At 37.7% G+C, this 26965-nt stretch overlaps 2 protein-coding genes and 2 pseudogenes across 2 annotated transcripts; 2 read left to right on the top strand and 2 right to left on the bottom strand.

Annotated features, from left to right (window-relative positions):
* Positions 1 to 1757: 1757 nt before the first annotated feature.
* On the top strand, positions 1758 to 7657 carry LOC114740640 (filament-like plant protein 4; annotated as a pseudogene).
* Positions 7658 to 11566: 3909 nt separating this feature from the next.
* Positions 11567 to 11932, bottom strand: LOC114740642 (auxin-responsive protein SAUR50-like; annotated as a pseudogene).
* Positions 11933 to 15765: 3833 nt separating this feature from the next.
* LOC114740641 (ATP sulfurylase 2) lies at positions 15766 to 19974 on the bottom strand. The gene is made up of 5 exons (XM_028928830.1): positions 19146 to 19974; positions 18284 to 18689; positions 17796 to 18056; positions 16210 to 16296; positions 15766 to 15980 (listed from the first exon to the last, which is right to left on the bottom strand). The coding sequence occupies exons 1-5, from the start codon at positions 19703 to 19705 to the stop codon at positions 15843 to 15845; spliced, it is 1452 nt and encodes a 483-aa protein (XP_028784663.1). The 5' UTR covers positions 19706 to 19974; the 3' UTR covers positions 15766 to 15842.
* A 1685-nt stretch (positions 19975 to 21659) lies between these two features.
* Positions 21660 to 26573, top strand: LOC114740643 (5'-3' exoribonuclease 3-like). Its single transcript, XM_028928831.1, has 14 exons — positions 21660 to 21966; positions 22630 to 22732; positions 22821 to 22897; positions 23285 to 23378; positions 23454 to 23517; positions 23927 to 24055; positions 24140 to 24216; positions 24297 to 24337; positions 24742 to 24812; positions 24943 to 25104; positions 25397 to 25498; positions 25608 to 25683; positions 25868 to 25947; positions 26065 to 26573. The coding sequence occupies exons 1-14, from the start codon at positions 21763 to 21765 to the stop codon at positions 26549 to 26551; spliced, it is 1767 nt and encodes a 588-aa protein (XP_028784664.1). The 5' UTR covers positions 21660 to 21762; the 3' UTR covers positions 26552 to 26573.
* The last annotated feature ends 392 nt before the right edge of the window (positions 26574 to 26965 follow it).

Below are 26965 nucleotides of genomic sequence, written 5' to 3'. Positions count from 1 at the left end.
ATCATTTTATTTAATACCAAACAAAGCTTTCGTATGAAACTGGCGTGTCAATGTGTGTGTATATCATTTTTATTTAATTCGATTATACTAATAGAAAGACAACCTTTAGAACTGGCTTAAGAACACTATAGGTGAGGAAGGAAGAAATGGAAATATTTGAAATTAAAAATATGAGAAGTGAGATTTTCCTTCTTTTTTTTTTTAACTACGTAACATCTGATATGATACAGTGTGCCATTCTCACTTTACTTGGGGGGAGTTTGAGAAACTTTTAAAAGCAATTTAAAAAATATTTTTATTTAAATTAAGACATAAGTCCTATTACATGTTTATCTCAAATATTGTAAAATTACTTTTAAAAAACTAATCCAAACATTCTTTTAAAAGTTTATTAGGAGTGCAACTTAGGGGGTGTTTGAATAGAAACCAAACCATGGTTTCAAAAGTGCTTTTACGAATTACGAAGTAAATAAGTAAAGAAAGTTACCTCGTTTTACGAAAAAATGATTCTGAAACCGTGGTTTTGATTTTACCAAACACCTTTTTAATTTGCATTGAGCGGAACATGATTCTAAGGACGGCAAAATTCTACCGTCAACTATTTAATACTGTTGTATTTCTAGAACCTGACGAATGACGAGACACCTAGTTAACATGGTACATATGAGAAACGAGATTTGATTTCAGAGATAGCTAACAGCTAGCTAGCGGGAGTGCGCTGGTAAATGGCCAACTCATGCACGATGCGGCTGAGCCACACACCCCAATCTCATGAGCTGTAGCGACTACTAGGGCACTCACTCAACTCGGTGGTCCCCGCCTTCCTTTTATTTCGAAGCACCCCTTAAAACATAATAATTACTTCCAAGAAAAATTAAGGATTAAAATTTTCCAAATTGGTTCAGTTTATCATCACCCTTACTTTTAAAAGTTGTGATTGAGACTCCTTAAAATTGTTAATTTTATCACCTCAAGCTGTAAAACCCAGGTCCTTAGAAAATGAAATGACCAACTTGCAATTTGATAAACAAATTTTGACTTCAACAAAATAAAATAAAATAAAGGCAGTGTCATTAAAAAAAGAAGTTAATTATTCAAAAGAATTGTCTTATATTCAGGTCTTTTTAGTCATATTTTTCCTTCATAAATCTATAGTTGTCCGTACAGATTTTCTGTAATGGTGTCTTTATTTATATCTTCATTGGAACATTTTTAATCAAGACAAAATATTCAATTTAATTGACAATTATATGCTGATTATGTTTTGATTAAAAGATCTTGTACTACAATTACATATATATGCAAGAACTCGCCTTTTTGTGGAGATCTCGTACAGCTAAAATGCGTGCCAATCCCCCAAATCCTTCTTTGCTTCGTCTACAAGCCTACACCTTCCTCTTCTTCTATTCCTTTTATCACTCGAAGATGTTTTATATTTTTATAATCTAATTTTAATTTTTTATTTTCAGCTTTTTGCAAGTTCAATACCAAACTGGATTTTATAATTTCTAGGCTCGAGACTCCATTTCAGTAAGATGTGTACTTAGTACTTGTATAATTTAAGAGTTTAAATTTACGAGAATGTTTCTTTCATTTTAAAAAGAAACTAAAGAACAAAAGATGTATAGAGATAATTGTATTTTCATTCATTGTGTTTGAAAAATATAAATTGATAGCTTTTTGGCCTTTTGGAGCTCTTACAACGTCTACCCTTTTTAAGAGGCTCCTGACTTCGGATGCCACTGCTTACCCACTACTCACCTCCTCCTCCACCATCTCCGTCTCCGACTCCGTCTCTGTCTCTCGGAAACCTCACCGCCCAATCCTTCAAAGCACGGCCATTGTCGCTGTAGCTTCTTCTCTCGCATTCTCTCTCACTTTCTCTTCACTCCCGTCTTTTCTCCGGTAAGAAGCTTTTCATTCTCCATATTCTCTCTTTCTGCTCCTTCTCTTTCAGTTCATCGCTCAGTAATGTGTTTTACTTCTCCTTTTTTTAATTGATTTTTTTTCCGATCGTTATCTTTTCACACTTCTTCCTTCCGTTCTCGGTACTGTTGTAGCTTTTTCCGCTGACACTTCGTCTTGTATCTCTTTTTTGTTTTACCTTTTGTTTCCTCTGACTCTTCCTCATTGTTTGTTTCCCTTAAATTTTGTAATTTTGTCGGTGAGTTTCTGTTCCGGCGGCTTTCGATGCTTCCTGCCATTTCTCTCCTCTTTCAATGACGAATAAATCATTGATGCTCCAAATTGCGCATTATTTGCCTACAGTTGATAAAATTTATCATCAGATTTTAGATTTTTCAGTGCCTTCTCTTACCGATGATTTTTCTGTTCATATGTGTACTTGTGTCAGCGCTCTTGCGCCATAAACAGTTTTCCCCATTTACTCCTACTTCTGAAGTCTTTCATTAATTTGGATCTAATTTGAGCGATAAAAACGGTTCATTATGAATATTCATAAGACTCTTTCATATTTATTTCTTCACAACTCATAGTGTACGGTTATAGCATTGGTTCCTGTACTTTTAGGATCAGAGGCCATTCATTAATAGGAGATCTTCTTAGTGATTAGATCTTCAAGATCGTTGTGAAAACATCATCCCTCACTACGTCTTTACTTGATAGCAACTCGCGAAGATAATAATTTGAACGCCAATCGCTCTGAACTATGAGCAATTCGGGAATAGATTTATGGTGCCGTACTGACGGATGAGAATGATGACCATTGCCATTTTTGAAGGTGGTGGTGTTGCGCTGGGGAACGGCAAAACTACCACAGTCGTCTTGCGCTACTTAATTTAGTAGTTATACTTACCCTATAAATATGTTACTTGTCAGAACTAATCCGTTAAGCAGAATGCCATATGCTGTGTTGCGTGACTTACGTTGTTGAAAATCTCGTAGTTATTCTTTTAGCTGAAGATTCGAACTGGGACCTGTGTTACCATTCAATCTAATAATTGTGGGAGGCATTTGTTAGAAAGAATAAACAGAACTTTACACATGATGGCAAGACAGTAGCGTTTTGTGAGATAGTGAAATTATTTGTAAGTTGGTTGCACGATTTATTTCAGTGCTTTTCCTGTCATGATAATTTGGCGGTGCTTGAGAACCCTCTTAACCGTTTGATTAAATATTTCGTCTTACATGGTCCTTGTAGATTCAGATGGACCGTCGCTGGCCCTGGAAGAAAAAATCTTCGGATAAGACGGTGCTTGAGAAGGCAGCTGCTGCCTTGGACTCTGCTGGTGCTGGTGCTGCTGCTCAGGGCAGTCAGGTAGTACTTGAGAAAATTTGTTTACAGAGTATTTCTCACGTAGCTGTGATTGAGTCATTCATAATTTCGTTTTCTACCGATGACTTGGCCTTTCAGCTATCGTTCACATTTTCATACCTCAAGTTTCCTATTCTTTGGTGCTCATATTTTGTAATTTTAACTCGTTTAATTTCAGTACATCATGCAGGATCTTAGACTTCGTGCCTCTGTTTTAACCATAATATGTGCATTCAGGCTGCATCACGTTTATTTGTTTCAATGTTTGTACTTTCACTGTTTAGACTGGGGTTCTTCTGTTGTAATGTCTGTCTCTTCAGTCCTGACGCTTTGAATGATGATTTTGCAGTAGTCTCAACTTTGTTGGTTTTGCTAACTCAATTATACAATGTGATTGATTTACAGTTTTCTTTTCTTTTTCGTTCTTCATTGCCTTCTCTTACAGAATCAGGATAATTACAAGAAGCCAAACTATGTGCAAATTTCTGTGGAGTCATATTCACATCTGACTAGCTTGGAGGACCAAGTGAAGACATTTGAGGAAAAAGTTCAGACACTGGAAGATGAGGTCAAAGAATTGAATGAAAAGCTGTCGGTGGCAAATTCAGAGATAACTACCAAGGAAAGCTTAGTAAAACAACATGCTAAAGTAGCCGAAGAAGCTGTCTCAGGTACACATATACTGCTTGGATGAAGTGATACCTATAAAATATTATGATGCCGGTCGGCCTTCAAAGCAAGAACCTTTTGTTGTTCTTGGATTTAGAGTTCAATTGAAACTTCTATTTTGCAGGCTGGGAAAAGGCAGAAGCAGAAGCTTTGGCATTGAAGAATCATCTAGAATCTGTCACACTTTCAAAGCTCACGGCTGAGGATCGGGCATCACATTTAGATGGTGCTCTTAAAGAGTGCATGCGACAGATAAGAAACCTGAAGGAAGAACATGAGCAGAAAATACAGGAAGTTGCTCTCACTAAAACCAAGCAGTTAGATAAAATTAAGGGTGAGCTTGACGCAAAGATAGTTAACTTAGAACAGGAACTTCTTAGGTCTGCTGCTGAAAATGGGGCTCTTTCAAGGTCTTTACAGGAGCGCTCAAACATGCTAATCAAAATTAGTGAAGAGAAGGCTCAGGCTGAAGCTGATATTGAGCTTTTGAAGGGAAACATAGAATCATGTGAAAGGGAAATCAATTCACTTAAGTATGAACTTCATGTCGTTTCTAAGGAGCTGGAAATTCGTAATGAAGAAAAGAACATGAGTATGAGGTCTGCAGAAGCTGCTAACAGGCAGCATGCAGAGGGTGTTAAAAAAATTGCAAAGTTAGAGGCTGAGTGCCAAAGATTACGAGGTCTGGTGCGGAAAAAGTTACCTGGTCCTGCTGCACTTGCACAAATGAAGCTGGAAGTTGAAAATCTTGGCCGAGACTTTGGAGAAACTCGATCAAGGAGGTCTTCTGTTAAGCCTGCTAGTCCTCATTTGTCCCCATCACCTGATTTCTCCCTAGAGAGTATTCAGAAATTTCAAAAGGAGAATGAATTTCTTACAGATCGTTTATTGGCAATGGAAGAAGAAACAAAGATGCTCAAAGAAGCTTTGGCAAAGCGTAACAGTGAATTGCAGGCCTCAAGGAGCATGTGCGCTAAAACTCTGAGCAAACTCCAAAGTTTGGAAGCACAAATTCAGCCAATTGACCAGCATAAAGGATCTCCAAAGTCCATCATTCAGATAACCCATGAAAGTGTTTGTGGTCAAAATGCAAGCCATGCACCAAGCTTAACCTCCATGTCTGAAGATGGAAATGATGATGTTGGAAAATGTGCTGAGTCTTGGTCTACAGCATCGATCTCGGAGTTATCCCAGTCCCAAAAGGAAAAGAATATTGAGAAATCAAGCATATCTGAGGCCACTAGTAAGTTGGAACTGATGGATGACTTTCTGGAGGTGGAGAAGTTGGCCTGCCTATCAAATGATTCCAATGGCTCTATTTCAATGTCCTCAAGCAATACAACTGAAATTGTGATCAACCACGTATCAGAAGTCAGTACTTGCATAAATGGTTCCTCTGAAAAGCAGAGTGATTTGAATCCGTTACCCAATCTAGTGTCTTCTGGTGAAGTGTTGTCAGCCCCTGATCTCCAATCTGATGTTAATTACTTGTCACAGACAGAGCTTCGATCAAGAATTTGGGGGGTCTTTGAGTCCATGTCTAGCGATTCTGATATAGGAAATATCCTTGAAAACATAAAACATATTTTGGAAGATGCACGTGATGCTTCCAACAACCATTCTGTTGAATGTATACCCCAGGATGTCCATCCTTCTGATGCTACACGTGATAGGGAGGCTAACCCGGAAGATGTTGGCTCACATCTTGAAAAGAAATCCATTTCATCGAAGCAAACAATAGAACATGTGCAGATGACTGCAGACTTGGAAGCTGCCATTTCTCATATTCACCACTTCGTGCTGTTCCTAGGCAGAGAAGCAATGTCAGTTCATGACATTTCTGCTGATGGAGGAGTAAAGCTAAAGATCGAGGAATTTTCTCACACCTTTAATAAAGTCATATGCAAAGAAGCGACTTTGCAGCAGTTGTTTTTGATTTGTCATATGTATTAGCTAAGGCAAGTGAATTCAGATTTAATGTCCTCGGCTATAAGGGTACAGAAGCTGAAACTAACAGTCCTGATTGCATTGACAAGATTGCTTTGCCAGAAAATAAGTTAGATCAAAACAGTCTGTCAGGAGAACGATATCCAAATGGCTGTTCCCATATTCTTAATCCTTGTGCTGATCCTCAGGTACCTGATGATGGAAATTTGATCTCTTCCTATGAAGCCAATGGTACTTCACGCCAATTCTCAGTGGATAAGTTTGAAGAATTGAAATTAGAGAAAGAGAAGACAGCAATGGATCTGGCAAGATGCACCGAAACTCTTGAATCGACGAAGTCTCAATTACAAGAGACTGAGCAACTTTTGGCAGAAGTGAAATCACAATTGGCTTCTTCTCAAAGATCTAACAGCTTGTCTGAGACACAGCTGAAATGCATGGCGGAGTCATACAGGACCCTTGAAACACGTGCACAGGAGTTAGAAACTGAGCTGAATCTTCTGCGAGTTAAGACAGAAACTCTGGAGAATGAACTTCAAGATGAAAAGAGGGGTCGTGAAGATGCTGTGGCTAAGTGTAAGGACCTAGAAGAGCAATTGCAAAGGTTAGATGTCCGTCTGATATCATACTGGTGTGACTGCTGATTGTGGACCATATACATATTCTGCCTAATCCCATGTGCTCGCTGTTGTTCATAGTAGTCGTGCTTATTTTGGTCCTTAGCAGGCCATTTGAGATGGAAAGTTGGATTTTATTTTTTGATTGCTTGACTATGTTGACACACAACTATACAGTTTTTATTATTTTGTCGTAACCTCTTGGGCTAGTTCTGTTTCTCACTCCCGTGTCACTGTGTTAGGTACGAGAGCTCAGCAGCTGATGATGACGTCAAGACTAAGAAGGTAAGGTTTTAACTGAATTTTAACTGTTGACTGCGATGCTAGATTTAGTGTGCTATATTGCATATATGTAAGTTTAAATTAAATGCTTTTTGACCCCAAAAACAAAAAATGAAATACTTCATTAATCTCAGGAGAAAGATTTGGCAGCTGCGGCGGAAAAGCTAGCCGAGTGTCAGGAAACAATATTTCTTCTTGGCAAGCAGCTAAAATCTCTACGCCCTCAAACAGAGCAGGGCGGATCTCCTTACAGCGAGAGAAGTTCAAAGGTTGATGAAGGGCTTATAGAGGAGGAGCCTACTATTAGTAACCCAAATTTGCAGGAGCTAGATGAGATGGACAGTGCCAGTTCGGCATTTGTGCAAAGATTGGGTCCAGAGTCCCCCTCGTATTTCTCCAACGGCCTTTGTCCATCTGACAATGAAGCAAACCTTGCCACCATATCTCCAGCAAAGAATCCAAGACACAGGCCTACTAAATCAGCCTCCTCCTCCGTTTCTTCGGCACCAACGCCGGAGAAACTTGCACATTCGCGAGGATTTAGTAGATTCTTTTCATCAAAAGGGAAAAATGGGCGCTAAGCCCGAACCAAGCTTGTTTGTATTTGACGACACCTCATCTTGAGGTGATTTGCAAACATCAGCGCTTTGCCCCCATTCATGATTTTACATAATGAATCTTGCGTGGTTAAGAGGAGAATCCCATGAATGTCAGGTGATTTTTGTATCCAATGGTTGTATATGATAACTATATGTTTCTTCTATAAACGTTATTTCCCCCTCCCTCGGGTTCTGTGATTTGACAACGATGACATGGTCTCTCAACTACGACAGAATATATTGAATAGACTATATTTTTCATATATTTATACCTTAATACTATTTGGGCACCAGCCAGCAAGTCCACCGCGGGTTTGAGATTTTTAAAGTTGCTAGGGTGCAGGGCTTGGGTGAAATATCAGCATTGATATGTGATCCAGTTTCCTATTGTGAGTCGAGTTAACCACACTGGCCTGCCTCGCCTTTCTTCTTGTGACTCATTTCAGCAGTTAGGGGGCCTTCTAGCTACAAACACATGGTGTTACCGTATATCACGAGATAAACCAATTGACATTGAAATGCTGAGTGTAGAACCTACATTGGAAGTAAATGGACATTCTGTTTTTCTTTCCATATGAATCACCATGAAACATGAAATACGATCCAGCCAACCCACGTGGGAGTAGACCATATTCTCCCTGTGAAGGTCAAACATGGGGCTCCTGCGGGCAAAGCTTCACGTAGTCGTGGAATCACAATTTGCAATCTCATTCAACAATTCACAGCTTTGTGTGCCTCAGAGAGAGAGAGAGAGAGAGATCATGTATGTTTGAGCAAGATCCACCCGGCAGCTATCACCGAGAATCACAGGGCACCCTTCATTTGAGTACGATCCATCGAATAAATATCAGATCAAGTAACAATCTTATATTTAAAAAGTCCACATATATTTAAAAAGTCTAAAGACGTTCATTTATTTTCGCCCCCCTCCCCACCCCTGGTGCACATGTCTGCGAAGGAGCTGGCCACAAATTGAAGTTTGGTGAAAAATCAAGGATCCACGTTATCATGGATACGTAGATATACATTTGACCAACCATGCACGAACGGCAACCGCAACCTAAATTGCTTTCATTATTATCAACAACAACAACAGGGTTTTATAACTATAATAAGAGGGTTTCGGAGGGACCATATACATGTATATAAGATCATTAAGTGACAATCCGAAGGAAGAAGGTTTCTAAGAATTTGTTTATAGTATGAAAGGGGACATATTAGAAGAAGCGTGGGATAAGCGACATGTCCCAAGGTTGGTACTATTACGCATGTGAACAATGGTGAGAGTCAGAGAGAGTGGTCCTTCATTTGTCCTTTTTGTCCCTTCTCCTCCAAGCCAAACCCAGCTCGCACTGTCATAACACAAACCTCAATCAATCTAACAACTACCAATTAATTAAGAACAACGGCCTGCATAACTTCTCTGATCACTATTACGGAAGCATGTCCTTAATCATATCACTATGTACGATACCCAACATTTATGCCTCCTCTCTTCCTTATTATGACGCCATCATTCAGTTTGACAACAATATAATTCATATTCTATAATAATGTCAGTTTAAATTTTACTGTTAGTATGAAAATCTCATTGAAAGATAGTTTGTAAACATTTTACGGGCAAATCTTTGAGTAATAAAATCTATTTTTTCTTATGTGACTATCTTGTATTCAATATTATTATGTCAAATTTTAATGATTATAATAAACTAGCTATTATCTAAGAACTAATAGCATGCCAACTTGTTGTAATTAAACAACGCTAAAAGTTTTTTTAAAAAAATTAAGTACTATATTTTTACGGTATGTTTAAAGTGAAGCTGAAGTTTAAAACTTGAGTTGCAGTTAAATGGGGTGTGGTAGTTTTCAGTTTGCACATGAAGAAGATTCCTTGACGATAAGTGGCGAGTGGCGAGTGGTGAGTGGTGACTGGACGCTGCACGCTCCTTTCCTCTGTTGCGACTTGCGACTGCTTTTGTGACAGCTTCCAACTGCCCAACGACTGTGCCTTTAACCAGACCCAACGCTTTTCCCTTTTCCTTTATTCCATCCACGGATGCCATACTTTAACCAGACCCAACGCTTTTCCCTTTTCCTTTATTCCATCCACGGATGCCATACAGTAAAATAAGTACGGTTTTAATTCTTGATATAAAAACTAACGGATAATTTAAGTAGTATAAAAAAACTAATAAGTAAGTTAGTTATTTATAATAAATATATATATATTTTAAAAATATTATTGCTAAATAAGTGTCTTAATTAGAATTATCTATAAGGTCTGCCTTAAGAATAAATAAATAAATATGAGAGACAAAATGGATTGAAGTCTTATAGTTAGGATAAAAATAAAACTCAAATGAATTCTTACATTAATTATCAGATATAAAATATAAGTATTTATATGGTTACATTAAGTTTTCTAATCACACAGAATTATATATTCTACCTTTTTTTTATATATGAAGTTATGAACTTATAATTAACTAATAATAATCCAAAAAGAGGATCGACGGCACGATCAGATCATTTGTGATTAAAAAATTTAACATAATAAATATAAGAATACAAGTATTATATAATAAAATAACATTATATTAAAAAAAATTTCTATACCTGATGACAACATCATTCACATTCTCCAATATTAGAGTTTTGAATCCTTCTATGCATGCAAAAACCTTAGTAATGATTAATTTATAAGCACATTTTTATAAGAGTTTTATAAGTTGTAAAGCTTAATTTGATCTTACTATACCTTGAAGATTTAATTTATTTAAAATTTTTATTAAAGAATAATAAAATGTTGACAGAGAAGAAAAGAAGATGTAAAGCCCACATGCTTCTTCCCAAGCGTTGGGATGGAGAAATTCTTACGAGAAAAATATACTTTTTCAGGTCCCAAAATGGAGAAAATGAAGCAAAATATAGAACCACATTTTTCTACAAGGCCTCATTACTTGATTCATCAAAACCAAGGAACAAAAAACCGGACCGGAGATTAAACCGGTCGAGACATTGGGTCAATGGTTATTGGTCGGACCGTGGTCGGACCGTGGTCAAACCGTTCATATTAAAATAATACAATTTAACTCTATTAAAATAAAAAAAATTTATAAATAATAATCATCCAAAAAATATAAGAAAGCACGAGTGTTAGGACACCAAAATTCAAATCATCTAAGCCAAGCATGGGAGATCACACACGTCGGAAATCAAGCAATCAATCATATCATTCTAACACTTTTAAAAAAGTTTAATGGAACAGCGCTATGTCATAGTCACTTATAGGCTACAGCTACTAGCCTGCTACGCATTTAAATTATTCACAGAAATAGGAAGTATGGGCTTGGATTTTAAATTAACCGTTGTGGTTTCCCATGTTCCAGCAATTTTTTGATGTCATGTTTTGTTCTTTTCTCAATGTGCAACAGTGAAAGTTTGTGCTTTTCAAAAATGAAAGATTAAAAATGAATTAAATAATGCGCCATTTATAAACAAGCAAAAAAATACAGTGGGATTGCATTGCAGTCACAACTATAGTTGCTTTCGAATATCTTTACAATTTATTACTCCTTCCGTCCTAAATGTCCTGAATGTCTTATTTAGATGTTTTATAAAACTGATTCTGTAATGTAATAATATTTCCAAACACTGATGGCAAAATACACTTCCATTTTAAATTGCAAAACTTGAATGAGACAAATTTTCATTGCATTATTTATCTTTCTATTTCCTTTAAACTTCGCCATTACGGGTTATGTTGTTTCGTACTTTCTTTTTCCTCAGAACATATCCTAAATTTACAACCAAACACCGAACTGTCCATGGATAAACATAGCTTCCAGATATTTCGACACCAAGTAGATAGATAGAGAGAGAGAGAAGGGGATATATGCATATAAAACCCCAAATACGCTTTGAAATTAGTGTCTCCGACAGGTTACAATGGAACGATTCAAAACCCCTGTGGGAGAAATATCGCATTAATTGATTCTACCAACATTTACAGACATGCCTTTCTCAGGCTTCCTAATTCTAACTAGAACCATGAAAATGGAGGAAACCAAACTAGGGAAGCAGATAAACGGAGAATTAACCAGCTTCATCTATGTGGCTGTTTTCTCCCAGAAAAAAATAAGGAAAAGAAAAGCAGCAGAGAGAACGGGTTGTCTTTTTGATGTCTAACTTCATCCTCGGAGCATCGAAGCTATAAGAGACTCAAAAACATGTTGTTGGCAAGGAATAGTGAGACCTCTTTGATTGCAGAACCCAAATTCTTGAGCTGCTTCATGGAGCAACTCTGAAACTCGGGACGCCTCAGAAACCAAATAGGCACAATATATCTGCTTCTCTTCTCTCCCACATACACCACAAAATGACCCTTTGGCACGTCCATTGGCAAACCCTCTTCTTCCTCCTCGTTCTTCACCATACTTGACCATCTCTTCACCATTTCCTTCATCGCTGTTCTCTCTGAACCAACCCTCCTTGTCTCTTTCAATCCCAATTTCTCTCTGCACATTCTTCTCAGCGACATAGCCTGAACTTTCCGAGTAGTGTCTCAAAAACAACTTTAGCTTCGTATTTATGGTCACTCTGCTCAGCAAGAGCACTGAACCCTTGAGGGGGGGAGAAACAGGGTCACGTGGGGAATGGGATTGTGGGACTAAGCAAAAACTAAGCCTAGGCCTCTAGGGTGCTCTGGTTTAAGTCTTAACAAAAGAAAAAATGAAAAAATAGGGTGGTCCGCTCCCGTTTTGTACAAAGTACAAGTCTATAAGATGAATCATGTTGTTGATAGCTATATTTAAATTTAAATTTGATATTTATGGTGTGTTTTATAGGTGTATTAATTTTTTTCTCCTAAGGGTACGTACGTTAGTACAGGACGGTTTCATCCGTAGGTAGGCTCTACATGTGAATGTCACTTTGGACATCCTATTCCCCATGACAGTCGTACATTGTGCAGTGTCGTTCCCCTTCCAAAAGACAATTTGGTCCCAGCTCAAATGCATTGATTAAACAGTCCGTAAAAACAAAGTTTATGCGAATATGATTAGCTAATTTATACGTCTTTTTCCAAGTTTAAGTTGTAAAACTCTGGATGATTTTAATGAGTTTTAAGACTCCACTTACGTTAGTATTTTACTTTGAAAAATAATGTACTGTTAGTGTACTCTGTTGTTCTTCCTTCCTAGTAAGAGTACATAAACGGATAACTCCGTAGGGTGGCTAATAAGTAAAAAAGGCAATAAACTAATCATGTTCTACTTTTTTTTTTGAAATGTTACATTTGATACGAGTAACTACTAATAAAGTTACTATAGTTTAATCCATATATCTATTAATGGTAAGTTGTCTTGATGGTAAACGTCACTCATATGTTTAGATGAGATTTTAGATTTAAGCATGATGTTAGATATATTTATATGTGTGTCCTTGATTGTATAAAGGAAAAAAAATTCCATATACTTGTGAGAACAAGTGAACATGGGATATAGATGCATTAGGTCCTTGCTATAACCTAAAATCTCATTTTCAGGGAGACACACACAAACACACTTACTTTGGCTTCCTAGGATCGTTTGATTCTTTTCAATGTATTTAACCGATTCAAAAGTTTCGAGGATATAGTTTTTGTGTCATACTCTGCTTTTGAGATGCTTGACATGTTTCCACCTTCTTTCTCAGGCTTATGACACACAGCTGTGAGCTGTTCAATGCAACACTTGCAAGGGAAATTCTATGAGCAGAAACAAGAAAATATGGATAAAGGAAAAAAAAGTGAACTCTTATATATTTTCTTTATTAGATGCCACAGAATTTATGTAATCCAGTTTTATGATAAATTTACCAGACATGGAATTGTTCTTATATATAAAGAAACTCCTAATCTTCAGGTTCAGCCACTAATAATATAAGTCAAAGATCTATTATCCCTCCGGGATTTGGCCGACCTCAAAAATTCACTGGCCAGAATTGAGGATTATACAAAGTGCGCAGGCCAGCTCTCTTTAAATAATACTGATGTATTAGAGTCAGCAATTTTCACCGGGCATTAAATTGAGAGGCAAAATATAATATACTGACCAGAGAAACAATGACTTAGCAAAATGGAATACGCCTGTATTGTTCCCTTATTTCACTGATTACCCTTTCACAGTATGTCAATATTCAACCTTTAAAATTAGTGGGACTCTGAAGAATCTTTGACAAATACACAGAAAGGCAGTGTACTCCTTAAGGCTCAAACACTCACATCAAGCACGGTCCAATTCAACACAACATCAAATCAAATAAAAGGCAAAATAGTATATTATATATATATATATGAGAGTAAAACATAGAGGAAAGAAATTTGAAGGTGAACTTTGAAACTGTACAGAGACAGTACTGGAGCATCACGAGGGACAAGTTCACACCCAAGTTAAATCCGCAGGATTGATTGAAAAGGAAAGAAAAAGGAGGGGGTTGGCAAATTCCAAGGGGAAGAAATGGCAATAACTTTTTCCAATTCACTGCCACTGCCAGGGAGCACATGAAGGCATGTTACTTTTGCACTCAAAACCTGACTAGACAACGCGGGTTGTAAGGACTTGTTAGTGTCAGCACCAACTGCTTTTTCCCCAATTCACTAAACATCATACAGACTCAACACCTGCGTGTTTCAATCTCTCACAAAAACCTCCACACACCACACCCTACCATCATAATAGCCCAAATAAATAGTGGTGCCCCACACTTCCCCCAAAACATTAAATACTTACCCTCTGATGCAACACGATTGTCAAGCCATCTCATACTCTAGCACCATGTACCCTGCAGTATTTTACAGTGTATGGTTATTCACAGGAAAATCCGCTTTGAAACTAAGTGGTTTCTTTCTTTAACCGGAGTCCTATGAGGAGAGTCTCGCATGAAAGATGAAACTTAAAAATCTTCGGAGTGCTCCCATTTAATAGACTGGTTTTTTTTTTTTTTTTAAGAACACTCTTTATCTAATAAACTATCAAGCAAAGGCAAGCAAAATATTGACCCCATTACGGCATGTGAAAGGACTTGACGGATGCATGCACGCCTAACATGTACAGAGTATGGTGGCATATTGATGCCAAACTTGGTTTGTATGCTACAGACACTGTTATGTGGTTATTAGAGTTAAGAGGATTATTACTTAATTAGAGAGGACTACTAATATAAACTAAGTATCAGTGAATGTATGGGGGGCTGTCTTGTGAAATCAAATGCATTCTTTTTTACTTTTCCTATTTATTATACGGGTAAAAGACAAACGACCGACCGACCGACCCCGACCATGACATGATAAGGACCAATCCTACAAGAGGGTCCTAGCCAGGGTGTGGGTGGACAGTTCGCTGGGCAAGCCTGCTTGAGACTTATGAGGCCTAGGGATGTTAAAGAGCTCAATAATAGGCAGGGCTGGGTTATAGAGTGGGCCTGAGCTCTTAGGCCTGCCTGAGGGAAAGTCACCGGGGAACTAAGTCCCGCGTGATAACAGTAGCAGTGTTCCCATCTTCTAGTTAAATGTGAATAAAGCCTAGCCTACACAACCGTGTCCGTTGACTCCTGCACAGTGTAATTCAGAAGAAAAGCGTCACAAAAGTTAAAAAGGAAGAACGACGAGGAGGAGGGGGGGGGGGGAGGAAGCTCAACGTTGATATATGTTACCACCACTCCCTCAATGCCTGAAAGCTTTTAAAACCACCTACTCATCAGATCCCACATGCACATCGAATCATAGATCCTACATCTAAAACGGGGTTATAAAACAAAATTGGTGCACGCTTTTTCTTTTTCTCTCTTTCATTCTGCCTTTTTATCCTGAGATTGTGCCCTTGTGAACATGTATGCATTTTACTAGCTAAGGTCAGCCAGGTCAAGAGTACATGTTTTCTCTTACATTGCTTTAGTGGAAATCAAATTTTGACCTAATCCGATGTGAAGCCAAATGTGATACCTGTACAAATACATACTGAGAGGGGGAAAAAAGCCCTTATCCTCACTCCTCAGGTCCAAAGATGATCAAGAAGTTTTCAAATCCAGAAACGTGTATAGGCCTCTCCGAGCGATTAAGTTGACAAGACTTCGACTTCTATAATGTAAAAACTCTTAGAAAGTCACACTATTTACAGTTACCATCAATGGAGCTTATTTATCGCTCAGTGATACCATTGAAACCCACATTAGTTATATCGTACAACTTACAAGTGTCATGAACATCACCGCTCATAATAATTCCCTAATGAAAAATTCAAAATAATTCAAAGGGTACAAAAATTTCAAACATGCCAGCGCATGCTGAAGCTGAAATATGACTCATGGGCCTGGAAAACCTGACATAGAATTGGGCAGAAGTTGACGACGGAATCATACTTTCTAGTTCCAAGTATTCTTTCTCCACACTCGTTAAGAATTAACACTTCGTCAAATCTAAGATGACAAAACTGCAGGCTTCTGTGATGATTCTTCCGCCTGCAGACTCTCATAATACTTGACAAGAACCTGCCATCCACCAGGGCACATAAAACCATCCGGTGGATTCTCCCCACTTCTTGCATAAGCTCGCATCTGTAAAAAACACATCCCCAAAAGAAGAAAATAAATAAATATCTACAAAAGCGGCTCTAATTGCAGACGAAAACTAGCTGGTTGATAATTCATGAGCAAAACAAGTTCAAGAAGAATCACGTATAATGGGGCCATGTAATGAAAACAGAGAGTAACTAATGACAAATTCAACACATCACAGGTATATAGAGCCTTATATGATATTGATTGAGCGATGGGTAACAAATACCTTCGTTCCTGATATGAAAAGGAAATTTTCAGAGCGAGTTGGATCAAAAAATGCCATCTTCTTTTCCAAAGTGTCATATGCTGCCACCTGCAATTGAAAAAAAAAAAGGCACATATGGCAGAAATCGTCATGTCCCACATTGAGAGTTGCTATAGGCAAGGTCATCGTGCCTGGTAGAGATTACTTGTAGACAGACACACGTTGGATGCACAGTTTGGGAAGCCACATAAATGTGCGGTGAATCCGTGATGATCTCAGTACACATAAGCATGTCATGTATTGAAATACACAATTCACAACCATTAAAACTGTCGGGAAGACATCAAACCAGTGAGATTAGATTTTGTAATGTTCAAGGTAATCATATATGCACAGATGTATAATTTTAACTTTTGGGGTATGTAAAATCACGGGCAATTCACAGAATTTAACCACTCAAAGAAGAGGATACAAGGTATGCTTCAGTACGTTGTCCGCTTGAAAATGTATCAATTTGAACAAAACTTAGCCAAAAGATTAGGATTTCTTGGTCTACTGAATGAAGACTGGAACTAAGAATTTAAGAAAACCAAAAGATGTCTCATTGAGTGCATATTCCAGAACAAGACAGATGATCGTGATGACTGACCCATTACCCATTTAGACTTGAAAATTAAAAGGCCAGCTAGTACCAATAATTACACTGCCATCAAAAGAACCACAGATAAATAGTTCCCCACATATATTAATCACAAAAGTATGATGGAATTACCCGCTAAAACAAGCATGCAAGGCTGAATATGGAGGAAAGTAACATTTCAAAAACGGTGCTGTGAAGAGATATATTTGATAGAGAGGAGCAATAACATAAAGCCGTGTGCTATTACTCACTTTGAATGGCAGGATATTAAGCTTCTCAAGGCCAGGAGCCATGCTGAGCACCTTTTCCCATGATCTGGGTCATATAAATCCCTTTTCTGAGTTGGATGACCCATTCCAGCAGGATCACGACCTACAATATAGAAGTTGGCACCTGCATTTATCCGTGCCTTGGCATGCCACTGTACTTCAGTTGGACCTGCATAATGCATAGGGATGGAAATATGGCAACTATAGTAGTCTCAGGATCAAGGACTCCATCTTCTAAGACCTGAGCAGGTGAAAAAATGACCTTAAAGAAGCTGGGATAGAATTCAATGAATCTTACATATAGGAGACAGGCCAAATCATGTCCGTGATCGGGCAATGAGAAATAAATAGATTGTAGCCATTACTGAATGAAGACTGGAACTAAGAATTTAAGAAAACCAAAAGATGTCTCATTGAGTGCATATTCCAGAACAAGACAGATGATCGTGATGACTGACCCCTTACCCATTTAGACTTGAAAATTAAAAAAGGCCAGCTAGTACCAATAATTACACTGCCATCAAAAAACCACAGATAAATAGTTCCCCACATATATTAATCACAAAAGTATGATGGAATTACCCGCTAAACAAGCATGCAAGGCTGAATATGGAGGAAAGTAACATTTCAAAAACGGTGCTGTGAAGAGATATTTGATAGAGAGGAGCAATAACATAAAGCCGTGTGCTATTACTCACTTTGAATGGCAGGATATTAAGCTTCTCAAGGCCAGGAGCCATGCTGAGCACCTTTTTCCCATGATCTGGGTCATATAAATCCCTTTTCTGAGTTGGATGACCCATTCCAGCAGGATCACGACCTACAATATAGAAGTTGGCACCTGCATTTATCCGTGCCTTGGCATGCCACTGTACTTCAGTTGGACCTGCATAATGCATAGGGGATGGAAATATGGCAACTATAGTAGTCTCAGGATCAAGGACTCCATCTTCTAAGACCTGAGCAGGTGAAAAAATGACCTTAAAGAAGCTGGGATAGAATTCAATGAATCTTACATATAGGAGACAGGCCAAATCATGTCCGTGATCGGGCAATGAGAAATAAATAGATTGTAGCCATGTGAAGGACGGTTTAAGTGATTTTTCAGGGTATATGTAACTTTCAATTGTTATAGAACATGCAAGTTACGTTCGTCCATGCAATATAAGAAGAACAAGTGGATTACCTTGCTATGCTGTTCCATCCTGACATCCAAGGGCACATCATCGGCCTTAGTGAAACCTCCAAGAGGATGGAGTAATAAAATTGGATTCTTGTAGCCCATATCCAATAGGCGCCTGCGAGTATCATTCATTAACAAGGCATGACCATTATGCACAGGATTTCTTAACTGAAAAGCAAAAACTGCATCAGCTTCCCGCTTATCAAATTCTTGGCGGAGCTGTTTGGGAGAAAGCCTGTAGTTGTCAAGGCCGTCATTGTACTTGATAGGTTTCAGAACTTCTAAATCGCCTCCAATAAGCCAATTGCCAGCTGAAGCAATAACCTCCTCAACGTACGGCAATCCTGGAGCAGTTGTTCCCCAAGTTCTAGCTATCCTTTCCTCCTTGTTATGCTTGTATATTTCAACACTGAAACATGGTCAACAGGTCAACGAAAGCAAAGATACACCATGAAATATTATTTAGATAGACAGCACATGATTGTCCAGTGATTTCATAAGCAATGGAGTTGGCGAGTTGCTATAAAGTAGGACGCTGAAAGTTGGAAAGAGAGGACCCTCTCCACCAAACTTAGCCAGGGGAAAACTGCTCTATTAGTAAAGCTGTCCGCCAACTTTCCAGCACAAATGCAGTTGCATGTCATACCGAATTCTAACCTTGAAATATCAAATGCAATGAAAATAGGCATGTCCATGGAAGAAACCCTTTCTCGTCACATCCGTTTGTCATTCATGTTATAGTTCAAAGATGAAAACGTCGTTCGTGTTGCATGGGAATATGAAACTCGACCGACGCCGACGATTAAACAACAATAAAATAAGAATGATAACGGATCGAAGAAAGACGAAATGAGTAAATACTAACCTTCGAAGTATGGCAACGTGATCTCCATCAGGCCCAAACAATGCCACGTGAGGGGACGACCCAATTCGGCTCTTGGTGTCGTCATCAATGGCCAAAACAATGGGAAGCGACATGTTAACCACGGTGCCATCCTTCATCCTCAAGGAATTGAAATGCAAACTCTGCAGATACTCGTGCTCCCTCATGAACCCTCCCAAAGGGCTGGCCCATCCTTCACTGAGCACATGAACCCATTCGAGATCAATTTTGGAGAGCTTCGCATGAGGCAATGACTCCGCCTCTGACGTCTTGGAAGCCCTCAGGCCCTCGGGCACCACAAGATCCACCAATGTCCCTCCGTCCGGTTCAATCAAAGAGCTCTTGATGATGGGAGCAGCACCAGCCTTATGATCCGCAGGCATTTTGTAAATATGAGTCCTGGGGATTAGCGGATTAGGATTACAAAAAGGTTTGGGTCGAATTGTGGAGATGAAGTTGGGGCAAGAGGCTATGTTGGAGACACGGTGGTTGTGATTGAGGTTGAGGTAGGAAGCTATGTGTATTTTAATGGTAAGAGACATGGCGGTGGAGGGGGATACGAAATAGAGGGAAACGGTTGAGGATGATGCAATGCAGAGAAGCGGGTAAATTGGGAAGCAATAGCAGGGTAGGAAGTAGAAGCACCTCTAAATTTGGCGAACATGATGCGAGTTGAATGAGAATCACAAGCGCAAGCACATCGATGCAGATAACACAGCCCCACACAAGTTGCGGTTTCCGTCTGCTTTTTCCGAGTTTGTGGCTCGCAGGTGTTTGCTGGTCCGCGTAATCAAGCTGGGCGCCGCTCCAATGGATCGGCTTTGTATGGGATCTTCCAAAGCTTTTCAAGCAGGGATCTTGTGTGTGTGTTTAGATATACTACTGTTTAGATATATTACTGTGAGAACGACTGTTTAAAAAAAAATAAATAAATATGAGAGATAAAATAGATTGGAAATTTATATTTAGAATCAAAATAAAAATAAACAAAGTCTTATACTACCTTCGATCCTAATTATAAGATCTAGTTGACTAATTTAAGGAGGTTAAGGAAAGAAGTTAAGTTAGTTATTTGTAATAAATAAGTGCTGTCTTTCTTAAAATATCCCTACTAATCAACTATATTGGCTAGAACTATAATTATTAGAAGGACTATCTTGGAAAAAATGTATAAATATAAGAAACAAAGTGGATTGGAGTTTTATACTTATGATCAAAATAAAAGTCAAATAAGATCTTATATTAAAGATTGGAGGTAGTATTAAAGACGGGAAGTAGTATATAATTATTATTATTAAGGGAAAAAACAGGTTTTTCCAGTGGACGCAAATCAGCATTAATGGACAGTTAAATTCCAAAGTCAGGGTTGACTTTTTTTTGGGTACAAGTAAGGTTGACTTAAAAGTAGGGGAAAATTTTATCTGAATAAATTCTCTGTTATAATCTTGTCTAATTTTTAATTAGGTTATACTACCTCCGGTTCTTAATATAAGATCTTATTTGATTTTTATTCTGATCCTAATTAGAAGACCCCAATTCACTTTGTCTCTCACATTTATGCATTCTTTCCCAAGATAATCCCTCTAATAATGGTAGTTCTAACCAATAAATTTTATTAGCAAGGATGTTTTAAGAAAGATAACACCTATTTATTACAAATAACTAATTTAACTTATTTTCTTAATATTCTCAAATTAGTTAACTAGCTCTTATAATTAGGACCGAAGGTAGTATATATATATTTTATTAGGTTAGATTCTTATAGTTCTACTTGATTTTTAATCAAAGTGCTGTGGTTTTTTAAACAGAATTTTAATTTTGATAATTTAAAGATTAATTTGGAAATTACTTTTCATGGACCAAGGACAACTTGATTCAATGATAAAAGGTTCCAGTTTTATACTCCAGAATGACAAAAAAAAAAGGATTTATTTCTTATAATCTCTACATCTTTTATCTTTTTAGAATATTACACGTCTAGTTCTCAATATTAGGATTAAAATAGTAAATAACCTTCAATACATCTCATTTTTTATATCTTCAATTATTAATTGAATAAAATTAATATTTGAGTATTACTCGTATTTTACAATTAAATAGTATAAATTTGTAATTATTATGTATATACTTCTCTAAATATGATTATCAGAGTGAAAAACAATTTTTTTACTCTGTTCATATATTTATATTGCAGGAAAATAATGAAAGAGGAAAAGGAAATGAAAAAGGAAATGGAAGAAAGAAAACTAAACAAGTATGGTAAATGTGCTGTGGAAGATTAGGAAGCAAAGCTCAAAGAAAATAAATTAAAAAAAGAATCGGAGAAAAGACTTAAAATGCCGTGGATACTGCGAGAGATAAGAAAGCAGCATGATAGAGCAACGGACGATGGCGATTGGCGCCATGGAGTACAATAACATTCACGCTTATGTTCCCGCTTCCCCGACTTCTTCCCTTTTCTCCCTGACGTTTCTCCCTCCTGTCCCTCCTCTCACTCTCCCTATTCTCCTTCTTTCTCCCTACTTTCCTTCTGTCTCTCTATTCTCTCTATCCTCCTGTTCTGCCGCTCCCGCATCACGAATACTGCGAGTGAGTCAAGATGGGAGTCCCGGCTTTTTATCGTTGGTTGGCTGAGAAGTATCCGGTAGTGCTGGTGGAGGTGATCGAGGAGGAACCTGTTGTAATCGACGGCGTCGAAGTTCCCGTGGATACAAGCAAGAAGAACCTCAACGATATCGAATATGATAACCTCTTCCTCGTCATGAACGGCATCATTCACCCCTGCTTCCACCCCGAGGATCGGGTATTCTCTGATGTCTTACTTGAATCATCTTGCTACTTCTCTTATAATCGGCTCTGGAAGAGTGTTCAATCATTGCCTACCTTCTATACTAGATGTTACATATTGCATTGCACGTTTTTTTTCCTTTCAATTTGCGATGAATATTAGCCGTAGGCGATTTCATGCTCTTCAGAAGACCTAGATGGAATCCCAAGGTGGGAGCAGGAATGCAATAATCGAATGCTTATTTATTTGCTGAATTTCGGAAGCAGATAGAATTATAGAGTGATGCTATATGTTCATTCAGTTCCCTATCAAGTTTATTTTATTTTTGCTCCGATATTCTTTTGGTTCATGATTATAATACGTTTTCATTTGCTTTAATATTCGGTTTCTGATCTTCATTAAGGATTGTCTGGAGTAAGAATCTATCGATCTATTTTTAATTAAATTACTTTTGAAAGACTGTTTATGCCTAATTAGGATGCTTAGTTCCTTTTCTTTTTGTTAGTCTTCCTTTTCTACTGGTATGTAATCACTTTATCCAAAAAAAAAAAAAAAAAGGTACTTCTGTTTTAAACCTCGACATTTTGGATTTTTCTGTCAAACTACTTTTTTTCCTCGTTACCCTAATGTACATATGTTTACTTATTCTTTACCGCATTCCTTTTTCTTGCGTTGCAGCCATCCCCAACTACGTATGACGAGGTGTTCCAGTGCATGTTTGACTATATTGACAGGATATTTGTCATGGTGCGGCCTCGGAAGTTGCTTTTTATGGCTATTGGTATGGGTTTGGATTGGTCTTGTTGGTGATAAAAGTGGTTCCTATTATCATGTACATTGTGAATGAATATTATTGCGTCTCATTGTAGATGGCGTTGCCCCAAGGGCTAAAATGAGCCAACAGCGATCTAGACGGTTCAGAGCAGCAAAAGACGCGGCAGGAGTAGTATGTAATGATAGTTTTTACACCACCTGTCAACTCATTATTATCATTATTTTTATGAAATGATAACAACAGTGACAACGTTTATTGGATAGGATTTGCCCCTACTTAATTTCTTTCGTGTTTTTGAATTATAGGCTGCTGAAGAAGCAAGGTTAAGGGAGGAATTTGAGAGGGAGGCCCTTTTTTAATGGGCATTTTTGCACTTTTTCATCATGCTTATCCTTAGAAATAGTTTGTTTTTTTGAGTTGGTGCTGGTGCAATGTTTCTGTCATTCTTTATATATTGCAAATATTTTTACTGCTGAATAGTTATTTTCATTTAATTTCACCTTTTTAATGAACTATTTAATTTCACTTTATTTGCTCTAATATCTCTTGTTTTAACAGACTAAGTTGGAAGAACCTGGCTGGAAAGAGAGGTATTATGAGGAAAATTTTCTGCTAAAACTCCTGAGGAAGTTGAGTTATACAGAAAGACGTTGTAAGTAAGTGACTTGAAGTGTTGCTAATTTTGTTCACGTGGAGATCTAGCTTAAATTGCACTTCTGGTATTCAGGTCTTGAAATAGGCCTACGTTGGGTTATGCACTATTATCGTGAAGGGGTTTGTTCTTGGCAATGGTGAGTTCCTTTCAATCCACTTTCTAAAGTGATTTGCTGAGCCTAGTGCTTAGAATGCTTTCTTTTGCTTACCATTTGTAATAGCTTTTTCTTTTCCTCATCTTTTGGGTCTGCTCACTTGCTTAATAACACTGAAACGAATTGAGCAAAATTTGGGCGATGAGTGCCCTGCATATTGCCATTTATTTCTTTTTAGTCATTAATGTTATAAGAACTACTTTGAAGTTACAGGGTTAAACCCATGTTTAGTTTAAACTTAATAGATATGAACTGTAACGGATGGAAGGCCTAATGTATAAATTATATACCTTTTTATATTTCCTCACATGTGATGCTGATGTCTTTTGGATTTGGTTTGCACCAAGAGAATCTAATAGTCTGTTTTTTCCCTTGGGTGTTGATAAAGCAGGTTTTATCCTTATCACTATGCCTCCCTTGCATCTGACCTGAAGGGCCTTAGCAAACTTAACATAAATTTTGAGCTGGGGACTCCATTCAAACCGTTCGACCAGCTCCTAGGTGTTTTTCCTGCTGCAAGGTTCGTTCGCTCTACTTTTTTGTTCTACTTATGTTAGTATGGTCTAATCCATTATATGAGATATAAATTGTGACTTGTCTGCAGGGCTCATGCTCTTCCTCAGCCATATAGGAAATTGATGACTGATCCAAATTCACCAATTATTGATTTTTATCCGAGTGGTATGCTGTTTATTTAAAAAATGGAAGTTAAGTTCGTGTTGCCTTTGTTGCTCTTCTTTCTTACATCGTTGCTTTGTCAGACTTTGAAGTGGACATGAATGGCAAACGCTATGCTTGGCAGGTGTGTTACACTTGTACCCTGGTTCTAGTGTATTCTACAAGTGAAGTTGAGTTTGTTAGGTATTGATGAAATGATTCGTAGACCCTTAAATGTTTGACTTGATGTGGTCCTTGACATTGGACGGGATCCTATATAGCTAGGTAGTTAAGAGTCTGAGCTTTGTTACGCCCTCCCCACAATTCTGTTAGTTAAAATATATGTGTTTTGACGCAAGGTATGGTGTGTTTGTGCCATCTTCACAGCAAGTTCAAAGGGTCATTTTTCAAGGAGGCAGTAAAATTATTCATAAAACCAGCAGTGGACTTTCACTTTATAGATTTAGCTTTAGAGTTGAAGTGATCATTGATAGAGGTAATTACTACATGTTATGGAGTCATGAACATTGCTATTGCTTTCCTGTGTAGGGCGTTGCAAAACTGCCTTTTATTGAAGAAGCAGGTCTTCTTGCAGAAGTTTGGAAAATTGAACACCTATTATCGGTATAGCACAATTTTCCATTCTGTCTAAGACGCATATGTTTTTTCAATCCACCTTTCTTGATTACCCCACTTTTTGTTTGCTGATTTTCTTTTCTGTCTATTTATGTTGTGCTACCTTATGCAAAAAACGGCAGAGGAAACCCGGCGGAACATTGTTATGTTTGAATTGCTTTTTGTCAATTCTTGTCGTCCTCTCTCGGCATGCATATGCACACTTGACAACAAAGGTAGAAATATGTTAGATAAAGACCGCATTGAGGTTAAGGAACCTATCAATCCTAAAGAGAGGTATGCTTGGCAATTTGCTAAAGAAAAACCTGTTATTTTAGGGGAAGATATAAATGCTTTATCTTTTGATGACTGTGTCCTGAATTTTTTGGAAGTTGTGGCTTCTGATCAACAACCCAAGTTTGAATTTCAGTTTTTTATAATGTGATGTGATGAAACATAAAACAGTAGATTAAGTCATAAAACATATGTTTGTTTAGAAAAAGAATTCAATTTTGGTTGCTTCTCCATTATTTTTCTTGTCGATGACATTTAAGACATTTCTGATGTTATTTAGTGCTACTATATGCAGTGGCGGAATGAATGGTTACATATCACTGTATGTTGGAGAACCTTGCCCGCCAATTTTCAGGTCGCCTGTTGCAGGCATGGAAATATTGGACAACTTAGTCATGTAAACCTTTCAATGTGTATATGATTTGTTTTCACTTGATATATGGCCACTGATGTGCTGAACCTTCCTGTAATTTTATTCATTCTCTCACTCCCACTTCTTTGTGCAGATGTGGGATATACGGACTACCAGATAAGCATAGGCAGATTACTCGGCCACCTAATGGAGTTAAATATCACAAGAAGGCATTTGAATTTTCTATGTGCTGCTTATTTGTCCTCCCTTTACTCTCGCAATTATTAATTGTTCAACATAGCAGGTTTATTAGATTAAGACACGCCCGATCAACATAACCTATTCATGTGTTTAGTTGGCTTGCAATGTTAATATAGGCGGTAAAAGTAATAATGAGTTCATTTTCCCATACAGATCGTGACAGTTGGTGATCTGAAAGCTGAGCCTGTTCTGTGGCATGAAGATTTTGGTCGGAGAAACTCAGAGACCGGGAGGTAAAGTTTTGGCTATTGATGTCAGATCAAAACCTTTGGTTTTATCGTGAGGCCTGTGATTTACCATTTTATTATCCAGATTCTTATTTTGACTGAGGCAATGGCTGCTTATTTCAGGCAAAACCCTCCAGGATCCATTTCTAGCAGGCAGCTTGGAGAGGCAGCACATCGTTTCCCGGCTAACTCTCTACAAGTGAAGGTCCAATCTAATGGACATGAACATATAATTAATGGACAACATCGTCCTTATGTTGTAACGATGTGTCCTCCACAATCATTGCTTCCCGATACGATGCAAGTTTCCCACGCAGGATATCATAGCGCGTGTAGACCTATGTCAGCACCCCTTCCTCCCCGAGGCGCTTGGCTTTTGTCACCTTACGCTTCTATACCTACTCAGCAATATGGCTATACTCAACCTTGTCCAAGACCATCGATTTACAACTCTCATCATCAATCAAATTCTTATCGAAGAAATAACTATGAATGCCCTAGATCTCATCATTATGGAGGAAACACTTACTCTCATCATGTTTCGGGGCATGTGAATTATCTTCCAGACATGTCAGCTTCGACAGATGTCAATGTCTGGCCGTATATTTAAATTTTCAAGTCTCTCAATTCAATCCAGTCGTTTGGTCTAATTTTCTAGTCATGTTGTTTTCTGTTTTATTTAAAGAAAACTATATAATCAAGTCATAATTTAAAAATGAAATACTGTTATTTCCAGTCATTAATATTAGAGCTCGTTTGATTTTTAATTTGGTTTTAAATTTAAAATCTTAATTTACTTTGTCTCTCGTATTTATTCATTTTTTTCAAAATAGTTTTTGTAGTAGTTGTACATGTTAAATGTTCAATCGAATGATAATACATATGATTAGTAAGAATATTCTAGAGAAGAAAATACTTATTTATTATAAATAACTAAATAAAGTTTTTTAATTTATTTAAATTGGTCAACTAGCTTCTATATTAAGGATGAAAGGTAATATTATTCAATTCCCTAAGAACTCTT

This window comes from Neltuma alba, unplaced genomic scaffold (assembly GCF_004799145.2).
Source record: "Neltuma alba isolate B1F8T4 unplaced genomic scaffold, ASM479914v2 tig00003186_pilon, whole genome shotgun sequence".
Taxonomy (NCBI): Eukaryota; Viridiplantae; Streptophyta; class Magnoliopsida; order Fabales; family Fabaceae; genus Neltuma; species Neltuma alba.
The sequence above is the reverse complement of the archived record's forward strand: the minus strand, read 5'-3'. Positions and strand labels throughout refer to the sequence as shown.